Below are 19985 nucleotides of genomic sequence, written 5' to 3' on the forward strand. Positions count from 1 at the left end.
ATATTTATTATTATTATTATTATTGTTATTATTGTTATTATTATTATTATAATGTGAAATGATAGAAAATACTTTAGAAACAAGCACGCACAAGTCATGAGCATTCTTGCTTTGTGGCATATCATATGAAGTAGACCAGAGACAGTACCTTAAACCTAGAAGTGAGGCCCTATGCACAAATTATTGGAAACTATTTTGGGATTATCCAAGTTGGACTGTAGAGCTATTTGATTTCTAGGAACCTATTACAGGCAGTCCCAGCTTACTGGCGGCATCAGTTAACAGTGTTTCGGTGTTACGGCGCTTGGCTAGCAATGCTTTTAACCAGGTTTTCAGCGCCGGTAAGTAATTTGCGGCACCAATAAGCAGTTTATGGGCATTGTTAAGCGGTTTATCGGTGTCGGCAAGTGATTTATCAGAACTATCATCACTGATTTTCGGTTAGCGGCGCTCAGCCAGGAACGGAACCCCCGCCATTAACCGGGGACTGCCTACAAAGTTTTTCGTAAGTGTCACCAGTTGAGGAAATACAGTAATAACTGGATTTTTAAAGTAGACATATTATGCAACAGCTGCTTTAATCATAAAAGAAAAAATTTAAATACTGTATACTGTACAGGCAGTCCCCAGTTATCGGTGGGGTTCCGTTCCCGACAGCATGATGACACCTGAAAATCGCTGCTTACCGAAAATCGTCGATAATAGCACTGATCCCTGGTTAGCGGCGCTGATAACCGGTTAGAGGCGCTGATGACCAGTTAGAGGCGCCGATAACCGGTGATCAGTGCCGCCGATAAGAGGCGATCAGAGCCAATAACTGGTTAGAGGCGCTGATAACCAGTTATCAGCTACAAAAATCTGGTTATCGTCGTCACTAGACAAGTGCCGTAAAACCAGATCGCCAGTAACTGAGGCTGCCGATAACCGGGGGCTATCTGTAGTGTATTATCATGAATGGAACATGACTCAGTGATCAAGAAGTTTCATAAGTAGAGAGGAAGTTAGCTAGTGGGGAATGGAAGGGGGTTGTTTGCTTCTTTTAACACTAGTTTAAAGCAGTTGACACTAAATATTAAGATGTACCGAACCATTCATGCAGGTTTGGAACCGGACATGTCGCCAGATGAACAGGAAGAGAAGGCTCGTCTTATCTCACAGGTTCTTGAACTACAGAATACTCTTGATGGTAAGTGCATATTTTGTGGTATTAGAAATTAAGTGTTTTTCATTTGTTACAATTCTTTAATGCTTAAAAAACATTTATTAAATAATCTTCTTTTTAACCTTGATGGCTTTGTCTCCATCAGGTGTAGGATTTGCAGCATTATTGCCATTTGAAACAACTGACTTGTTCACCTAACAATGCATTTGTTTCCTTAGCAGAACTGCTTTCAGTGTGGACAGCAGTTAAAAGTTATTAAAAACATGCCACTGCTGGAAAAGGTTAAAGGAAATTGTAAATATATTAGGGATAGATTTAAGTGAAGTTAAAAGGTTCTTTATTTTGTCCAGAAAATCCTATTCAACAGATAAAGATTTTGTTCAATGAAAATTATATGAAACCAGTTTAGAGATTGAAATATGGCAAGTTCCTGCTCATGTAAGCATTAAGGGAAATGAAAATATTGCTGAAGCAGCCAAAGTTGTACTACTGTGGTTAGGTTAAATAATGTATTGGTTTACAAAATTGTCTAACTCAGCTTTGAAGACCAGTATCACACACTGCTAGGACGATGAGTTAGTAATTGAGATCGCTCAGTGTACTGACTCCCCGTATAGGTCTCTGTTTGCAATTTGTTGATGTCATCCTCTTCTTCAACTATCATTGGGAAATGAGGGCATCTATAAAGTTGTTTTCAAACCTTGATATATTACTATACTAAGATTTTCAGTAAGTTCCTATATTCTAATGTGTTTTGCTGCCCTTGTCAAGATTAATGCCTCCTTATATATGTCTGACAGATCTTTCACAACGAGTAGACAGTGTCAAGGAAGAAAACCTCAAGCTACGATCAGAGAACCAGGTTTTGGGACAGTATATCGAGAATCTGATGTCTGCATCATCAGTTTTTCAATCTACATCTCCTAAAACTAAGAAGAAGTTAGTATTATTCTTTGCCTTTCTAGTATTCATTCCTTGTCTGCCTTGTGTGGATCTTTTATTGTTACAGTTTATATGAAGGCAACAATTTCTCATAGGTATATCTACTGAATTGGTTAAACCTTGGATTTTACATTAAACTAACCCCTAGTTCTTCAGTAATCTAGTATATCTCTTATCATTTAAAAATTTGAGACCAAGATTTTATTTTATTTATTTTTCCTTTATTTCATACAGGAAACCCTAAAACCTTTCCCAAAGAATTTGCTTAAAAGGAGCAGTCTTCCACATGTCTCCCTCCTCTTCAAAATTTTAGTCTCTGAAGATTTATAAGATTTCACTAACTTGGGAACAATTTGGACTTTCCGTTCATCTCTCCCATAGGGTATTACTGCCTACACTGTGCCTTGAGTGGTGCACTGTAGTTGATACAAAAAGTTCTGTGCAGCATCCCTTCAGTCCCCTACTGCATTAGTTCCTGCTTTTCGCTTGTCATCCGTTCCTCAAGTCTCTTCCCACCTAACTGTCCAACTTCATTAACTCAATCTTGTTAAGCTTCAATACTGTATCTTGTACCATCTTCATTTCATTAGTTAAAGTGCCATAAACATCAGCAATGTTTAATATCAGATGGGGTGTGAGAAGCAGCTGTAAGTTTTATGTGTTTATGAAGGTGATTTAAAAGATTTTAAGGGTCCTGTGCCTCTCATAGAATCTGGGAAAAGTATATACTCATTAATACATTCGTTTGTCGAGAGTAATAAGAGTGACAGACACTTAATGAATTTTGTTTTATTGGTATTATTGGTTAAAGGGTTATGACAGATTAAAAACATGTAATGCATGGGGTCAGAAAAGATTGTGAGATGGCTTTTGTAAAGCCTTGAATTAAATGCATGTTTCAGGGTCAAATTCTACTTACATTGAATTGAGGGTCAGTGTTTTTAGAGATTGTCTCTTCTTTTGCTGTTTGGGATTCTAAAGGGTTACTTTATTCCAGTAAACAGTGGTGTCAGTATGAGGCCTGAAGCTCTCTCCAGGTAAAATGGGAGCAAGGCTTTGCACAGGTAACATTTTTTTATATACAGCTCTCTTAGTTACACACCATCACAGATGCTATGAAAGCTACATAGGGACACTGCACTGTAGTATCAGTGATTGGTGAAGTTTTATAGTTTTGCACAGTAAAGGACTGTTCTGTCACAAATGCTTAAATTAGGTAACTTTCATTAGCAATTGATACACATATAAAGTCTTGATTACAGTATGTAGTGCACAGTACTGCTAAGTAATGAAATGACTCGGTTTTTCTGCTCATTTATTAGTGATGCCATGTTCTGCTTCACCATAAACCATTTTGTATGTTTCTTATTGCAGGAATGAAATTATGAAGATATTGCACCGTTACTCATAATCAGAAGTATATTTAATCTGGAAATGTGAGACACTAATATTGCCAGAATGTTATAGTTTAGCTGAGCTGTTGTAAGTTAATTTTCTTGTACACCACTCTTGATGGCTAAGCTTTCTTGTTTCTCGTCTAAAGTGCATAAATACTTATGTTCATCACAGTGTGATTGTTCATGTGTAATGCTGCTGATTGTGCTCTCAAAATATCATATATCAGCATATCTTCGCTAGTTTACTTCAAGGCTTAAACACATTTAGCTTTACTTTAAGGATGTTGAGGAATATGACATTTAAAGTCTCTGGGAAATCCATTTAAAGTCTAAACTCCACAGTATATCTGCAGTACAGTGCAGTATACATGGCTTTTCAGAGAGAAGCAAATTTTAGAGAGAAGTGTTCACAAAGCATCTCACATCTGTAATGTATAGGATATCTTTAATTTAAAGTTTAAGCTAATCTCCATATGGGATAAGCAACATGTATTTTGCTAATGTTCCATAATTGTTTTTGCTCTGTTGGGTGCCTAAGAATTATGATTGGCATTGAAGATTTTCAGTTTAGAATTGGTAAAAAATTTATTTAAATTTATATGTTTAGATATAAGTTAACAGTACCAAATTTCTTCTCTTTAGATTTATACTGTAAAACAATTTCTTAATCTAAGATAGGAGTTTTAAAAGCACAATGCACAACTCTGCAAAATATTTTTTGGTTTGCTATATTCATAGAACAGCTCCCTAGCGTCCACTTGCATATTTTGGAGCACATTATATCTACTTTTTGCATTTGAGTTCTCTCTGTATTATATAATAGATATTTTATCATATCCCATGCACACATCACAGTAGCCAGCTATTTTTAATTAAGCTTGAGCTGCAGTTGATAGAGCTTGGCAGCTCTTCTACATTATTGAATTATTTTTATTGCTCAGCATGTATGGGAGCGACATTTTAATTGTTCTGCTGATGTCTTTTTAGCTTTGAGAGTTAGCACTTTATTTCAAGGCAGCAGACTGGTTGTACAATTTGGATACATGCCAGTTGTTGTTACAATCACTGATTTATTACATATTCTCTGAAAAGGAATGATTTCATACACAAATAGAAAACCCAACATTTTTATTTACTTTCATATGGTAAAGTTAGAGAGATATATACCATTGTACATAAACTGTTACCTCAGACATACTTCAGATTTTCAGTCTACAGACGTCCTCATCAGTGAACTGACATACCTTAAGCTGCAGTAGCAGATGTCCATATTTTTGGCATCTTGTACGTTATATATTTATGACTGGTAGCTGAGTGGGTGTCATCTAGTGTCTTTTGTTGCAATTCCAATGTGAATAAAATGGTTCTGGTAATGTACCAATGTACCTCTTGTTATGGTCTTACCAATTTACATAAATGGTCATTTAGTGGGTGTCATTTGTGTGTTATTAAAATTCTTACATTGATAAGATAAAAAGTATGGGAACCTCATGGTGCTGACTAGTTAAACTACTTATAAACTTTTTTTCAAGAATCTTGAGTAATACATCGACAAGTTGTTTGTAGGATCCTTTCCTTCCAAACACACATACATACTCTGTATGTCATATTTATTGTATAATGCAAGTGTGTTATTTTGATCAAATTTTATCAGATTTTATGAACCTGCATAGAACCAAAGGAAATCATAGGTAATCTTTTTGTTTTTAACATTTGAACACAAGAAAGCCGAACACATTTACCTGAAAGGCTTTCGTTGTTGGGCAATGTTAAGGATGAGGTAAAGCTTCACTGTCACTTCTTTCTTGATGAGATTGTCATTATTTGAGGATATTGAAAACATTATCAAAAGGAATCTAGATTTTAGTGATAATAAGTTGAGGAAGTAATTGTCTGAGGCATATTCATATGAAAAAATATACTGTAGATTGTAAACTTGTTTTGGTGTTATGTTGTCAACCCATGAGGCTTAGACGCAGTCTAATTGTCCCTTGAGAAACTTAAGGAAGATGTTATAAAAGAATGAGTTTAAGTCTTGTGATACCTGACTTCCAGCAGCCATCCCTCCTCTAAGTAGAATTTTTCACAAGTACCTCAGGATTATTATTTGAATGCCCTACCAAGAAATGCATGTAAGGACATCCTTGGTCCATAGCTAAGCAGTTTCTGGCTGTTGTATACATGTGGTATCTGGTGACAAAATGGAAGGTGTTGCATATCATCAGTACTGACAACTTAATGATGCTGCATTATTAAAGTAGTTTGAAGGGGATAAGTGATACCACTCCAAATAGAATTATCCAAGGGGAGAAGGCATTTTTTTTTAACTAGTTGAGTCAGTTCTTTACTTAGATGGGGCTAATAGAAGCTACCACTAATTTGGCAAGTACTTCTGCTATAGTGACAGGTCTCAAGTTAGTTGGTTTAACCTCATGAAGGGTTGTGTTGGACCTAATTCAATAAATGTTTAGAAAAGGGTTTACCAGTGGGAAGAAATTTAAATCTTGGCAATAAATGCAGTGATGCCTCAGTCTTCCCTCTTCTTGTTGAACTTGGGCAGCTTCAAGAGACTTTTTTTTCCATTGATATCCAGCTGGAAGATGTTTTCATTTGAATAGTTAAGAGAGTTATAAAAATATCCTTGTATTCTTGTCAAACTACATAGACATGATTTTAGTATAACTTCTTATCACCATTCCTACCTAAATTATAGTTTGTTCATGAAACTTACCTGTCAGATATATATATAGCTGTATTTCTCTGAATCCGACAGAATTTCAAAACTCGCGGCACACGCAGTGTGGCCAGGTGGTTAGTACTCATTCCCGCCGCTGGGTGGCGGAATCGGGAACCATTCCCATTTTCTATTCAGATTTTCTCTGTCGCGGTACTGTTAACATCTGTTTACAGTACCTCCGCCTCTGGATTTCGTTAACTTGCATAGTTTTCCACTTGAGTATTCTCTTGACTTTTGGTTTTTGACTTTGGCTTGTGGATTGGCATACGCTTTTTGTGGACTGTTTCTGATTTTGCTTTTGACTGCTCTTGAATGATGTCTGGAACTAGTTCTGCTAGCTTTCGAGTATGTTGTGTGAGTGAGTGCAAGGTGAGGCTACCGAAGGCTTCGGTAGACCCTCACTCAGTTTGCATGAGGTGTAGGGGGCATGTATGTTTGATCAATGATCGCTGCAAAGAGTGTGAGCCTTTGTCTGATGTGAGCTGGAAATTGTATGATTCCTATGTTCGTAAGTTAGAGCGTGACAGGATCAGGAGGTCCTCCTCCAGGAGCGTGTGTAAGAGTCAGGGTACTATTTCTTCACCTGATAACCCTAATGTTGACATTGTTTTATCTGTCCCTGTGGTTTTGCCTTCGGGCCCTGAGGTTGTGTCTGCGGAGGGTTTGGCCCTGACAGAGATCATGAACACCATCCGTGCTCTAGAAAACAAAGTGTCATCGCTACAAAGTGCTGTGCAGTGTAGTGTTCCCCCTAGTGTCGTGGAGGGGGCATCAGATCAGCCCCATAATGCTTCTAGGCCTGGACCTCTGTCAGACTCCCAGGACTCAGGGAGAAGGCATGTCGAAAGCCGTAAGAGGGTTACGGGGGCTTCCCACGATCTGGCGTCCCTTCGCAGGTCCTGTTGTCACTTCCCAGGCTGCCAAGGATCGTGCTTCGGCTCGTATCCTTAAGGACTGCTTTTCGTCCTCCGAGGCGTCCTCCCCTCGTAAGGGGTGGAATTCTCGTAAGGACTCTCGCCCGCTGAAGAGGAGCTTCAGAGAAGAAGACGCTTCACGTCAGTTTTCTCCGTCTTTGCGGGATTTTGAAGCTTTCCCGCCACAGAAGAGGACCAGAACGTCGTCAGAGGAGGACGTTTGCGAGCGCCCCAGTCGCTCTAAGGAGAGAGCTGTTCTTGCTCCTGTAAGGAAGAAGAAGGCGTCCCCTCGCCCCTCGTCTTCCCGCAGGATCTCCTCTCCTCCTGGATATGAGACCTCTCCATCCAAGAGTATCTTTTTGATATGCAGCGTCAGTTGGCCTCTCTTCTTGCCGAGAAGGAAACAGAACCACGTCGTCGCAAGGACTTGAGGCTTCCCATCAAGAAGTCCAAGAAGTCCCCTTCTCCTGCTCCTTTTTCTTCGTCACCGTCTCCTGCTTCTTCGCCCTGTCGTCCTCACAGCTCGCGAGTTCCCTTTCGTAATTTTCGTCATCATCACGACGCCTCGCAAGCAGCTATCCAGGACTATTCGATAGCTGCTCGTCAGGACACTTCTCTCGCTGCCGTGCAGGACGCTCGGCAGGACGCTCAGCATGACGCAAGGCTGGGCTCCCGATCAGACGCTCTTCAGGACGCTCGCCAGGACGCCTCTTTAGTTGCTCGTCGGGACGCTCCAGAGCATTCAGATCCTGCAGGGAAAGTAGATCCCTCTTCCGTATCGGACCTCAAGGCCTTCGTTCCCCGAAAGCTTTATGTGATTCTCGTGTTTCGCCCATTCATGAAGGAGAAGTCTCTGGCGATTCAGAGCCTGCGGGAATTGATCAACCTTCTGCTTCCTCGTCTTCCGACTACCAGGTGTTAACCGGTCTTCTTAAGGACTTATTCGGTGATAAGTTCAAACCCTCGGCTCCTCTCTCTCCTCCTTCGCAGCTTGCTTCTTCCAAAGCGAGGAGAACGCCGGGGTTCGTGAAGATGACTTCTTCACTGGCTACGAAGAAGGCCTTCAAGAAGGTTAACGCCTGGATGGAGGAACGGAAGACGCAAGGCAAGACTTCTTTTGACCTTCCTCCATCTAAGCTTTGCGGTAAGGCGGGCATGTGGTATGAAACAGGTGAGGACGTCGGTTCTCGAGTTCCTTCTTCGTCTCAAGGAGATTTCGCCAGCCTTGTTGGCGCTTCCAGAAGGTCCCTACTGTCGACTGCTAAGGTTTCGTGGACGATGTCCGAGACCGACCATCATCTGAAGGACTCTTCCGATCTATGGAAGTTTTCAACTTCTTAGACTGGTGCTTGGGTGCTTTGGACCTCAAGCTTAGAAGCCCGACTTCGATCAGCCTGGGGAGCTATCCAGTGTTTTGAATTGCATGGATAAGGCCGTCAGGGATGGCTCAGAGGAACTGGCTTCCCATTTTTGTACAGGCCTCTTGAAGAAGAGGGCCTTGTACTGCAATTTCACCTCAAGTCAGTTTCTCCGTCACAAAGGGCTGAATTATTGTTTGCCCCTTTGTCGAGCCATCTCTTCCCCAGCCTTTAATCAAGGACCTCGCTTCTAGTCTCAAGGAGAAGGCCACGCAAGATCTTCTGGCCCATTCGTCTAGACGTCCTTCAGTCCCTTCTACGTCTTCGTCAGTTCTGTCCTCCAAGAAGAAACAACAGCCCTTTTCGTGGAGGAGCTTCTTCCTCGAAATCGACTCCGCGAGGAGAGGTTTTTTTCCAGAGGAGCAGCCCCATCGAAGCCCAGGGGCAGAAAGTGATCTTCAGCACCTCCAGACACCTGTGGGAGCCAGGCTTCTTTCATTTGCGGGAGCCTGGAGAGCGAAAGGCGGACTCCTGGTCCATCGAAGTTCTAGAGAAAGGCTATAAGATCCCCTTCCTCGATTCGCCACCCCTTTGTATGCGTCACCCAGGATCTGTCGCCCTCCTACCATCGGGAAAAACAACAGATCCTTTTAGATCTTTTGGAGCAGATGCTCGAAAAAAGAGCTGTGGAGCAAGTTCAGGAGCTAGACTCTCCGTGGTTCTACAACCGACTGTTCTTAGTTCCGAAACAGTCGGGAGGATGGAGACCAGTACTGGACGTAAGCAGACTGAACCGCTTCATTGTCAAAGAGAAGTTCAAGATGGAAACGTCCTAGTCTGTTCTCGGAGCTCTAAGACCAGGAGATTGGATGGTTTCTCTGGACTTACAAGACGCATACTTCCATGTTCCCATACATCCTCAGTCAAGACAGTACCTGAGGTTTGTACTGGGGGGAAGAGTCTTCCAATTCCGAGCTCTTTGCTTTGGTCTAAGCACAGCTCCCATGATATTCACCGTGATCATGAGAAATGTGGCGAGGTGGCTTCACTTGGCGGGGATCCGTGTTTCGCTTTACCTAGACGATTGGCTCATTCGAGCTTCTTCCCAAGCTCAGTGTCTGGAGGACCTAAATTCGACATTGGAGTTGACGAAGTCCCTGGGACTTCTAGTCAACAAAGAGAAGTCCCATCTGATCCCGACTCAGTCCATCGTCTATCTGGGGATTCAGATGGATTCAGTGGCTTTTCGGGCGTATCCATCCCAAGAACGTCAACAACATTGCTTGGAAAAAGGTGGTGGCTCGACCCCTTGTTACTGGCAGAAGGCGTTTCTCTACGTCTTCAGAGCCCCGACCTAGTGTTGTTTTCCGACGCGTCCAGGGAGGGATGGGGAGCAACTCTAGGAGGGGAAGAAGTGTCAGGCACCTGGAGAGGGGAACAGGTGTCCTGGCACATCAATCTCAAAGAATTAGGGGCTATCCATCTAGCCCTTCAATTCTTCGAGGATCGAGTATCAGGCCTGGTTGTTCAAGTGAATTCCGACAACACCACAGCCTTAGCTTACCTCAAGAAGCAGGGGGGTACTCGCTCCCGTTCCCTGTTCAACCTGGCAAAGGAGATCCTGCTTTGGACTCATGCACGGGGGATCACAATTCTCACGAGGTTCATCGCGGGCGTGGAGAATATCCGCGCGGACCTTCTCAGTCGGCAGCATCAACTTCTGCCGACGGAATGGACCCTTCATGAGGAGGTGTGTCTAGATCTGTGGAGGGTATGGGGACATCCCCTAGTGGACCTCTTTGCGACGTCCAGAACAAAGAGGCTTCCTCTTTACTGCTCTCCTGTCCTAGATCCAGGAGCCTTAGCAGTAGATGCCCTCCTCTGGGACTGGAAGGGCCTAGATCTTTACGCTTTTCCTCCCTTCAAGATCCTGGGAGAAGTGATCAGAAAATTCTCAGCGTCGGAAGGAACGAGGATGACTTTAATAGCCCCCTTTTGGCCAGCAGCGGATTGGTTCACAGAGGTCATGACCTTCCTTGTGGACTTCCCAAGGACACTCCCCCTGAGAGTAGATCTTCTCAGGCAGCCCCATTTCCAAAGATTCCACAAAAACCTCCCCGCTCTGAGTCTAACTGCATTCAGACTATCTCGAAGTTGGCAAGAGCGAGGGGTTTTCGAGCAGTGGCAAAGGCTATCACCAGTGCCAGAAGACCCTCTTCTAATTCAGTCTATCAATCGAAGTGGGCCAATTTTAGGAAATGGTGCAAGAGCAGCGGGATTTCCTCGACCACGACCTCTGTGCCGCAAATAGCAGACTTCCTACTGCATCTCAGGGAGAAAGAAAAACTGGCAGTCTCAACTATTAAGGGCTATAAAAGTATGCTGTCGGCAGTCTTTCGACACAGGGGCCTAGACTTAGCCGACAACAAGGATCTTCACGATCTCTTGAGATCCTTTGAAACTGTCAAGGTTCCTCGGACCAGGACTCCTCCTTGGAACCTAGATGTGGTCTTGAAATTTCTTATGTCAAGTCCTTTTGAACCTATGTCTTCTGCTTCTCTCAAGAACGTGACTAGAAAGGCGATGTCCTAACTTCTCTGGCGACGGCGAAGAGAGTTAGTGAAGTTCAGGCTATTAGCAAGCACATTGGCTTTAGAGGTCCTAATGCCATTTGCTCCCTAAGTCCTTTATTTCTTGCCAAAAATGAAAATCCTTCAAACCCTTGGCCCAAGACATTTGAAATCAAAGGTTTGACAGAGATTCTTGGACAAGAATCAGAGAGAGTCCTGTGCCCTGTCAGGGCTCTCAAATTCTACTTAGCCAGGACGAAAGAAAGCCGAGGCCCGTCGGACAATCTGTGGTGTTCGGTTAGAAGACCTGACTTGCCAATGTCCAAGAATGCTCTATCATTCTTTTTAAGAAGTACTATCAGAGAGGCTCATTCTTCCTGCCAAGACGGTGACATGAGGCTTCTTAAGGTCAAAGCTCACGAAGTGAGAGCCATCGCGACTTCGGTGGCTTTCCAGAAGAACATGTCTCTTAACGATCTTCTGGGTACCACCTGCTGGCGAAGTAATTCAGTGTTCGCTTCGCATTACTTACGAGATGTGAAGTCAACTTTTGAAGACTGTTCTTCGATGGGACCATACGTTTCCGCAGACACAATGTTGGGAGAAGAGGGCAATACTCATCCTATCCTTTAGGGGTTAGGTGGTATTTTTTAATCTTGTTTTTGTATTCTTGGTTGTTGGGTGGCCACCGATGTGGACGTCCCAATCTTTAGCCTATGTTAGGTTCAATGGCTTAGATAGGCTCGGTCAGGTGGTTGGTTGTTGCTCCTTTTCCCTCTCAGTATGGTCATATGATCTAGTCCCATTGTGGTCACGCCCCCGTGGACAGGTCATCTAGATCTCACCAGCTTTATAGGTCCCTACCTTGCTGGAGACTCTAGTAAAGCAGAAGCAGGCTTGGGTGACAGTAACCTCGAAGTCAGCTATGCTAACAGGTAAGGAACCAAGGCGTCAATCGCCTACATTTATTTGTTTCCTAAATCCTATTCTGTCTCTACCCACCTCCAATGGTGGGATTCAGCTATATATATATCTGACAGGTAAGTTTCATGAACAAAATGATATTTTAATGATAAAATAAAGTTTGTTCATACTTACCTGGCAGATATATATAATTATAGTGCCCACCCACCTCCCTCAGGAGACAGTGGCACTAGAAAATCTGAATAGAAAATGGGAATGGTTCCCGATTCCCGCCACCCAGCGGCGGGAATGAGTACTAACCACCTGGCCACACTGCGTGTGCCGCGAGTTTTGAAATTTTGTCGGATTCGGAGAAATACAGCTATATATATATCTGCCAGGTAAGTATGAACAAACTTTATTTTATCATTAAAATATCATGTTCAGTGAGGGTCTTTTTTCTGGATAACATCAGTTTGTGGAAATTTCTTGCACATTTGTAGTTCACTGGCAGTCTCTGTAGTAGGATCACCATCTGAATTCCAGTGTTTAATAAATGCAAAACAGCTCCCGCTAAGTATGTTTTGTATTCTCTGCACACGATGCATTCTCTTTCATAATTTTGGCACATTATGAATGATCAGGTGGAAAAAGGATTAAATTACAAGTTATTCATACATCCTAATTGGGTTTGATATATCAGGGTAAAGTCTTGTGCTTCTGTTCTGCTCCCATTGCTGCTTGTCTTGCATAAAATCATCTAACACTTAATACCCATTTTTGCACTTTCAAATTTTTCATGGTGCAGGTTGTCATATACTGTATGTGATTTTTTTTATAATACTGTAACAGGTTTTTTCTTTAGAAGTATAGATTACAAATACCCCTTGGCTATAGAATGCAGTTTCAATAAAGGCAAGTGTTAGTAATTTCAACATGAGTCAGTGCTATGTACTATATATATATATATATATGACTTAAGTTGTATTTCCATGTTGATTATGTTTCAGTTTTTAGGAGTTGAGTTGACAGTGACCAAGTATTTTTTCAGGATTTTTGTGGTTGAAGGAACCATGTTCTTGCAATTTATTTTTGTTTTTTGACACCATGCTCTTTCTATTCCTTTTTTTGGGTAATATTTTTTTATGATTAATTATTGATTTTGTCAAGTTTTCTGAAAATGTTTACTTTTTTCAGAAGACAATTATTGTTATTAATTCATCTGTTATTTTCAGATCTTGTAAAAATGTTGGCCCTCCCCCTTGCTTTATGTTTTATTCAGTTCGTGAACCCACATAGTTCTGTATCCAGTGCCTTGAAATTTCTTTTTGGTGATAATTGTACTTTGCATGGATTTACTGCAAGATTCAGTAAGGGAAACCTTGAAACAAACTTTTTGCTGAAGTAGTTTCTTTTACAATATTATTAGTAAAATGATAACATTTTTATCTATAGATTAGAACTAATACTGTGTGCTTCCTGTGAATAAACAAAATTAATTTATGTCTAAGTGATACTAAACCCTTCATTTATTATTTGAGGTAGTGCATCATGTAAAACTCTGTAATTGTGCTGTATGTATCATGCTCAATTGCAGTACAATTTCACCAAAAGAAATGTTTTTATCGACACAGTTCTATTTTTTTATTTTTTTTTTTTTTTATAAGTTACTTAGATTTGTTTTGATTTTTTTCAGGGCCACATAACTGCTTTCTGCTCTAGTTTGGTAAGTTTCCTTTTTCGATCAACATACATGCTTATTTTTGCATTTGAAAGCTGTGGCTGTTACTAATTAGATTTATCCCTTAGCATTCAGACTTCAAAATGGTTTGTTGTTATGAGTTATCAAATTAGGTGGCTGAATAGGAGTAACAGATTAGAGTAAATAGCTTTTGATTGCTGTAGTCTCTTAATGAATCCATCGTTTAACTGGAGAATTGTATGATTGTTGTTTTGAAAGTGTATAGTACCAACGTGACTGGCTAGTACCTGAAGAATTGTTTGTTAACATGTTAACCTTGTTTCTTTAAAGTGCTATAGTACTATTAGGTAATGCAAAATGTGTAGACTAAAATATATTATACAGTAGTATTATAAGAGAGAAATTGACTTGTTAATGTTTGTTTATAGTTTTACTTTGACAGAAGAAAGTAAGAAAAATTATTGTTGATATACTGGAAAGTCAGGTTGTGAATGTATTGTATATCATTAAATTCATTCCTGAAAACTCTAAGGAAGCAAAGGAAAGTTGAGTTAAATTCTAAAACTTAAACCTCCTTATGATAGTATTGCAAGACATAAAATTTGTTGCTCAGCCAGCATGTACCACTGACATGATCTTAAAACTGAGAGACTAATTCAGTTGAATGCATCAAACTGCATGTTCTGTGATGAAGAATGCTAAAACAAAAATTTATACAGTTAGATATTGTACTTGTTAACAGTAACTTTATCACTGTTGGGAAAGTCATGACTGATATGTTAAACAGTGTCGTACTTAATTTGATCTAAAAATAATCTCAAAAGGACAATTACCATTTGCACTCAGTTTCTGGCCTATTCTTTATTATGTGATTTCACTCCTCGAACTTTTCAAGTTTTGGGCATCTGGTTTGGACACACATGATATTGAGTGATCTGTTCACTACTGACGTTGGTTTCACAGTCTTTGTGCTGCCTAAAAGCATTTGGTGATTGTGAACAGTTGGATTTTGTGGTCATTGCTGTGACCTGATTCTTCATTTTTTAAACTGATTGTTTTCTTAAAGTTTAGGAGTTGCATTTTTATATCGGAGCTAATTTCATGAAATTTCAAAGTTAATGGTTGGCAAATTCATTCCCTATTCAGTGATTCCCCAGGTATTCTTAACCTAAGTCTTCATGACGGTCCCAGTCATTTCAACATTACAGTCTCACAGCATGATGCTGAACAGTTTCTAGCAATGTAAAGTTAAAGCCACCACATAATGAAGTGCATATATTCAGCTTCAAAGTGATATTAAAACCAGCATTATATCTTGAAATATGAATTCATAGTTAGCAATAAACAAAAGTAATCTTAAAGCTGATAAACAGTAAGCCAGAACTGAGTGTATTTTACCACAGGTGAATTTTGGACCTCCCAGAAATCTCAAAGGGTTAATTTTAAAGCATTTAATCATTATATCTGAAGTATATGAGTACTTTGTAGTACTGTACAATGTATAGTAGTTAGAAAGATTTTTTTCTGCAAATGGTTGCTTGTTTTTCAGTGTAAAACTTTTTGTAGACAGATCTAGTCTGTATATTTTGTGATTGAAAAGTTGTTAGCCTTTAGTAGATTGTCAATTTAGGTAGCATAATTGTTAATAAAAATAAATTGTTTCAATTACTGTAGTATGGTGCAAAATTTCTGGCTTAAAAGTTTTTTATAGTCCTCAGTAGGTTACCAATTTAGGTAGAGTAGTTATTAATGAACAAGGAAATGGTAGTACATTACTGTATTACAATGAATATGGTGTTCCTACACAAATACTAATCTTGTTTTCCATAAACAGTAAACTCCTGATATAGCATTAATTAGACTAATTTAAATAAATTGTATAAGTAAGATTAGTGAATTTAATCATTAATCCATTAATCACTCATCACCTGCATCAGAAGAATTTTTTTTTCCTCGTGCAAGGCTTCAGTTACATTGCTCCTTGCTGTATTTTGGTCTGCAGCATTTGCAATAGAGTGACCCTGAATAGAATTATTTTTTTTTTTTTACAAATGACATAATTTTGTGCTTTCAATTTTATTTATTCCACGTGCCTTTTGATACACAGTGTATCATAGCATTTGAATGCTTGTATTTGACAAGCTTGGCTTTCAGTTGTGATAGATCTGCCGTCCTTCAAAAAGAATAGTGTTACTCAAGTTTAGTAGACCAATCAGTGAAGAAACTAAAGAAAATATTCACTCTAGGCACTGGACTTAGGTTTTCAGTTGCTAATTAAAGACTAGTAATTTTTTGTTACCCCTGTGTAAGTCAGGCTAATGATAAATGTAAAGTATGGCATATGACCGTGGAACAGTCCTGATGGTAGAATTGCCTTTACCCTGTGTGAAAAGTGTGTATTTATTATGAGACTAGCACTCAGAAACAATGTTCTGAGTGCAACCCAAAACTTCTTATCAAGATTACCAATCATTTTTGCTCAAATTTTTATGAAGAGGCTTCCTACCAGTGCCACTATTATTTTTATTGTGAGTATATTTATATGAAGTACCAACCATTTTTAAAAGTCATTTTCATTAGTTTGGTGGGCACATTCCAAATTCAATCTGATGTTAATTTGGTTAAGTAACAATTCAGCTCATTGATGGGAATTTTTTTCCTTCATTCATTTGTATAATAGCATCTAGACTTTGTGTTAGGGTGTGCGACAAGTTTATTACCCCGGTCATGCAGTAGTATATTTAGTTCCAGCAGGTGTTGACATCTATATTTCTCCAAAACATTTTGTATATGGAAGAAAGAGAAAGCAATCTTTTATATCATCTTTACATCACAGCTCCAATCTGACCAGTTAGATTACAGCACTTGTTTTTGCCTAATACGGATGGGAGGTGAATAGTACTGAGAAACTCTTTAGATTGTTCTCACCATACTATCTATAATTTTACTTGCAAGAAATTCAAATGTTTCACTATTTTTAGGACTAAAAATAGTGAAAGATTTGAATTTCTTACAAGTAAAATTATTGATAGCATGGTGAGCATATTCTAAGAGTTTCTAAGTAAAGAGGATATAAAAGATTGCTTTCTCCTTCTTCCATCTTCTCAACACTAAATGAAATATTTTAGGCAAATAGTTATTCTTTATCAGGTACTGTATTATACAACCATGCTGCCTGTAGAGGAAGAATGATCATTGTCAGTTAGGGCCAGTTCGCTCATTCTTGGGTTGACATTTATTATTGAAGTAATTTACAGTTTTTTTTTGTAATTCCTGGTAATATTTTTTAAAAGAATGTTTGTATTTAAATACTTACCTGTGGACTGCATAGAGTTCCCTTGATGCCTATTCATTGATGGATTGCAGGAGCCTCCTGCTCTGCAGATGAAAGCAGAAAGTGAAACCTCAACAGAGTAAGGAAAGAGCACTGCACAAATTAAGCTGGTTTTCTGATTAGTAATTACTTACTACATTGTGGCATTTTAATGAAAGTATTAAGCCCCAGTTTCTTGTAGTTCTGGTAACATTGCATTTTAATTTAGGAAGTGGTTTTCTTGCACAAAACTGGTAAAGAATATCATTTGTAGAACTAAAGTTTGTATCTGTGAAACCAAAGTTGCTTTAAAAATGGCATGTGTCTTATAACTTCATTTGTATACACACTTTAACATGAAACTATTAGACTATTTATTAGTTTATCAATACAGTAAAGCCCCCGTATTCACGGTCTCCCGATTCATGGATTCACCTATTCACAGATTTCTCTATGGAACATATGTATGCATTATTTGCTGAAAATTCGCCTATTTGCTGTATTTTTCACTGAGAAATATTCATTAATTACTGTATTTTCGTGTCATTTTCATGACTAAATGCACTTTTTGTGATAAAACTATTAAAATACTTAGGTACCCAGGTAGTACTCGAGTTACGATAATTCGCCTCACGATAATTCAATGGGGTAAGCAGTTAATACCAGTACGACAATATTTAGAAAATACCTGTATTTTAAAATTTTCAACTGGCACAGGCAGTGAGAGAGACCAAATTACAATAGACCACCTTCTTTTCCTCCATCTCTTTATCCCATCTTCTAGTTAAAAGGTAAAAGAGAATAATAAAAGTATTGCTAGTAACGTTATACTCTTGCGTAAATGCGTATAGCCATAAACAACCAAACAAAAAACTTGATTTGCTTATCACCAAATCGGATAACAACTGCCGTTTTGCTTATATTTAACCAACGTACGGTAATAAACAATTACCGTAGTTATAGTACAAATGAAGTTAAGTAGAGTAGGACTGATATATTTTTACATTATACGCTTGTTCGCTATGGATAAAAGATCGGCAAGGAAATATACAGCTAAATTTAAGCTGCAAGTTGTAGCTGAAGCTGAGAAAACAGTGTTCAAGCTGCTAATTGACTATAGATTATTGTGCATTGGCAGCAGGGATGAAACTCGACCATAATTAAAATTGGAGAGGAAGTATTTTAATCAAAACTACTGGGCATGAAAGAACACGTACAGGCAGTCCCCGGTTAACGGCGGGCTCAGTTAACAGCGGTTCGGTTTTGTGGGGCTTGCCTAGCGACGAAAATCGGCAACATTCGGCGCCAAAAATCGCCGATTTCCGCTTATCGGCACCGATAATGGGGTATTGGCACCAATACATACCTAACAGAGGCACCGATAACCAAAAGTTGGCGCTTTTCGGCGCCGATAACCCACGAAAATCGCCGAAAAAGTGCTGAGATCGCCGATTTTTGGTTAGCGGCGATTTTTGGTTATCATCACACCCTCAGAAACGGAACCCCGCCGATAACTGGGGACTGCCTGTATTATTGCTGTTTTTACTCCGATAAACGATAAATACGTACAGCTCGTATTATGATGAAATCAAGTGAAAATAGCGAACAGAATCTTGATTTTTTTTTTTTTTTACACAAAACAAACATGCCCTCAAACGGCCAACGTCATCTATTAACGAAAATGAAAAATAACCTTGCCCCATATAGATAAAGTATCTAGAGATTCATTTACGCTAACTAGCAGCAAGAAAAGAGCCCTGAACTGAGTTAAACACGGCGATATAAACTTACCACGTAATCGATTTCCAAACCAAAACATTGACCGCAATTTATAATACAAAAGCAGTATTATATATACAGTATTATTGGATACAGTGAATTAACATAACATTTTAAAAGCATAACATTTTAAAAGATCCACGAAAAAGATGCATATTCGTTATGTTCATGATTGTACAATAAGATATGTGAATATAGAGTACAGCATAATGTAGGCTAGGCTACCATATATGCATACAATATACCATAGTGTAGACAAAGCTAATTCTTGTTTGTTATTCAATTTCTCTTTGTATTGAATTATCAAAAATCACTTTGCATGAACCTCCAGAATTAACTGATATTAATAATTGCTCTGTATACCTTGTATGTATAGAGTATATAGTGTAGGCTAGGCTACCATATTTTTATACATGGTACTGAATACCCTAGTGTAGTCTAGGCCATATTCGAGATACGTTTTTTCCAACAAACAATATGTCTTTTGGAACTTAACCCCATTGTAAGTAGGATAATACAGGTATAAGCAATTTTAGAGTTTTTTTTTTGCGTTTGAAATATCAAAATAGGCAGTTCTAAGTGTTTTTAGAAGGGTTCTAAGTATTCACGGAATTTAGCTAGGGGGGTGTGGTACGCATCCCTAGTGAATATGGGGTTTTACTGTATTTATGTTCAGTAGGAAAAATTAGTTTGTCCATTTTTTTATTTTTAGTGTATTGTGACATTTTTTATTAGGAGATACTTGAAAACATGAAAGAATGAAATATATTATTTGAAAGAGTCAAATATATTATTAACCTGACACATCTAAAGTGTTTGCACTTTTATTGCAGAATTATGATTCATTCAGAAATGCAGCATATTTTGTAGGATAATATACAGTCTCACTAAAATATAATTGCACTGAAACAAAGTAGATGAAGAAACTGACATCACAATTTGTAAGTTTTTACATAAACATAGCAAATGAAAATGGAAATAATTAGCTCAGAAAGAAAAGGTAAATGAATATTCTACCAAAGTGGGTGAACTGTTGTAATTAGATTCAAGTTGGTTAAAGCTTGGTTAGCAGGTAGATTATTGTTGTTATTGTTTAGTTTAACAAGACCACTGGATCATATTTCTAAAGTAGAACATACATCTGCTTCTCCTGGTAAGAAGCTGATGTGCATAAGGTTTGGTATTTGACACAAGATTCTGAATCTTAA

General features: G+C 39.0%; 1 protein-coding gene across 9 annotated transcripts in view; it reads left to right on the top strand.

Moving 5' to 3' along the window:
* LOC136839167 (short coiled-coil protein homolog) overlaps positions 1–19985 on the top strand; it is a 45746-nt gene that overhangs the window by 22864 nt on the left and 2897 nt on the right. For 3 of the 9 annotated variants that reach the window (XR_010853234.1, XR_010853237.1, XR_010853236.1), the window contains 4 exons: positions 1100–1186; positions 1963–2101; positions 3479–3586; positions 13680–13709. Coding sequence is in view for 4 of the 9 variants with exons in the window: in XM_067104848.1 (XP_066960949.1) it covers positions 1100–1186; positions 1963–2101; positions 3102–3129 (254 nt within the window). In the remaining 5 variants the exon portion in view is untranslated. Of the gene's footprint in view, positions 1–1099; positions 1187–1962; positions 2102–3101; positions 3169–3478; positions 3587–13679; positions 13710–19985 lie in introns of all 9 variants that reach the window. The other 6 variants (XR_010853235.1, XR_010853238.1, XM_067104848.1 and 3 more) reach the window with 4 other exon arrangements.

The sequence above is a fragment of the Macrobrachium rosenbergii genome, chromosome 6, assembly GCF_040412425.1.
Source record: "Macrobrachium rosenbergii isolate ZJJX-2024 chromosome 6, ASM4041242v1, whole genome shotgun sequence".
Classification (NCBI taxonomy): Eukaryota; Metazoa; Arthropoda; class Malacostraca; order Decapoda; family Palaemonidae; genus Macrobrachium; species Macrobrachium rosenbergii.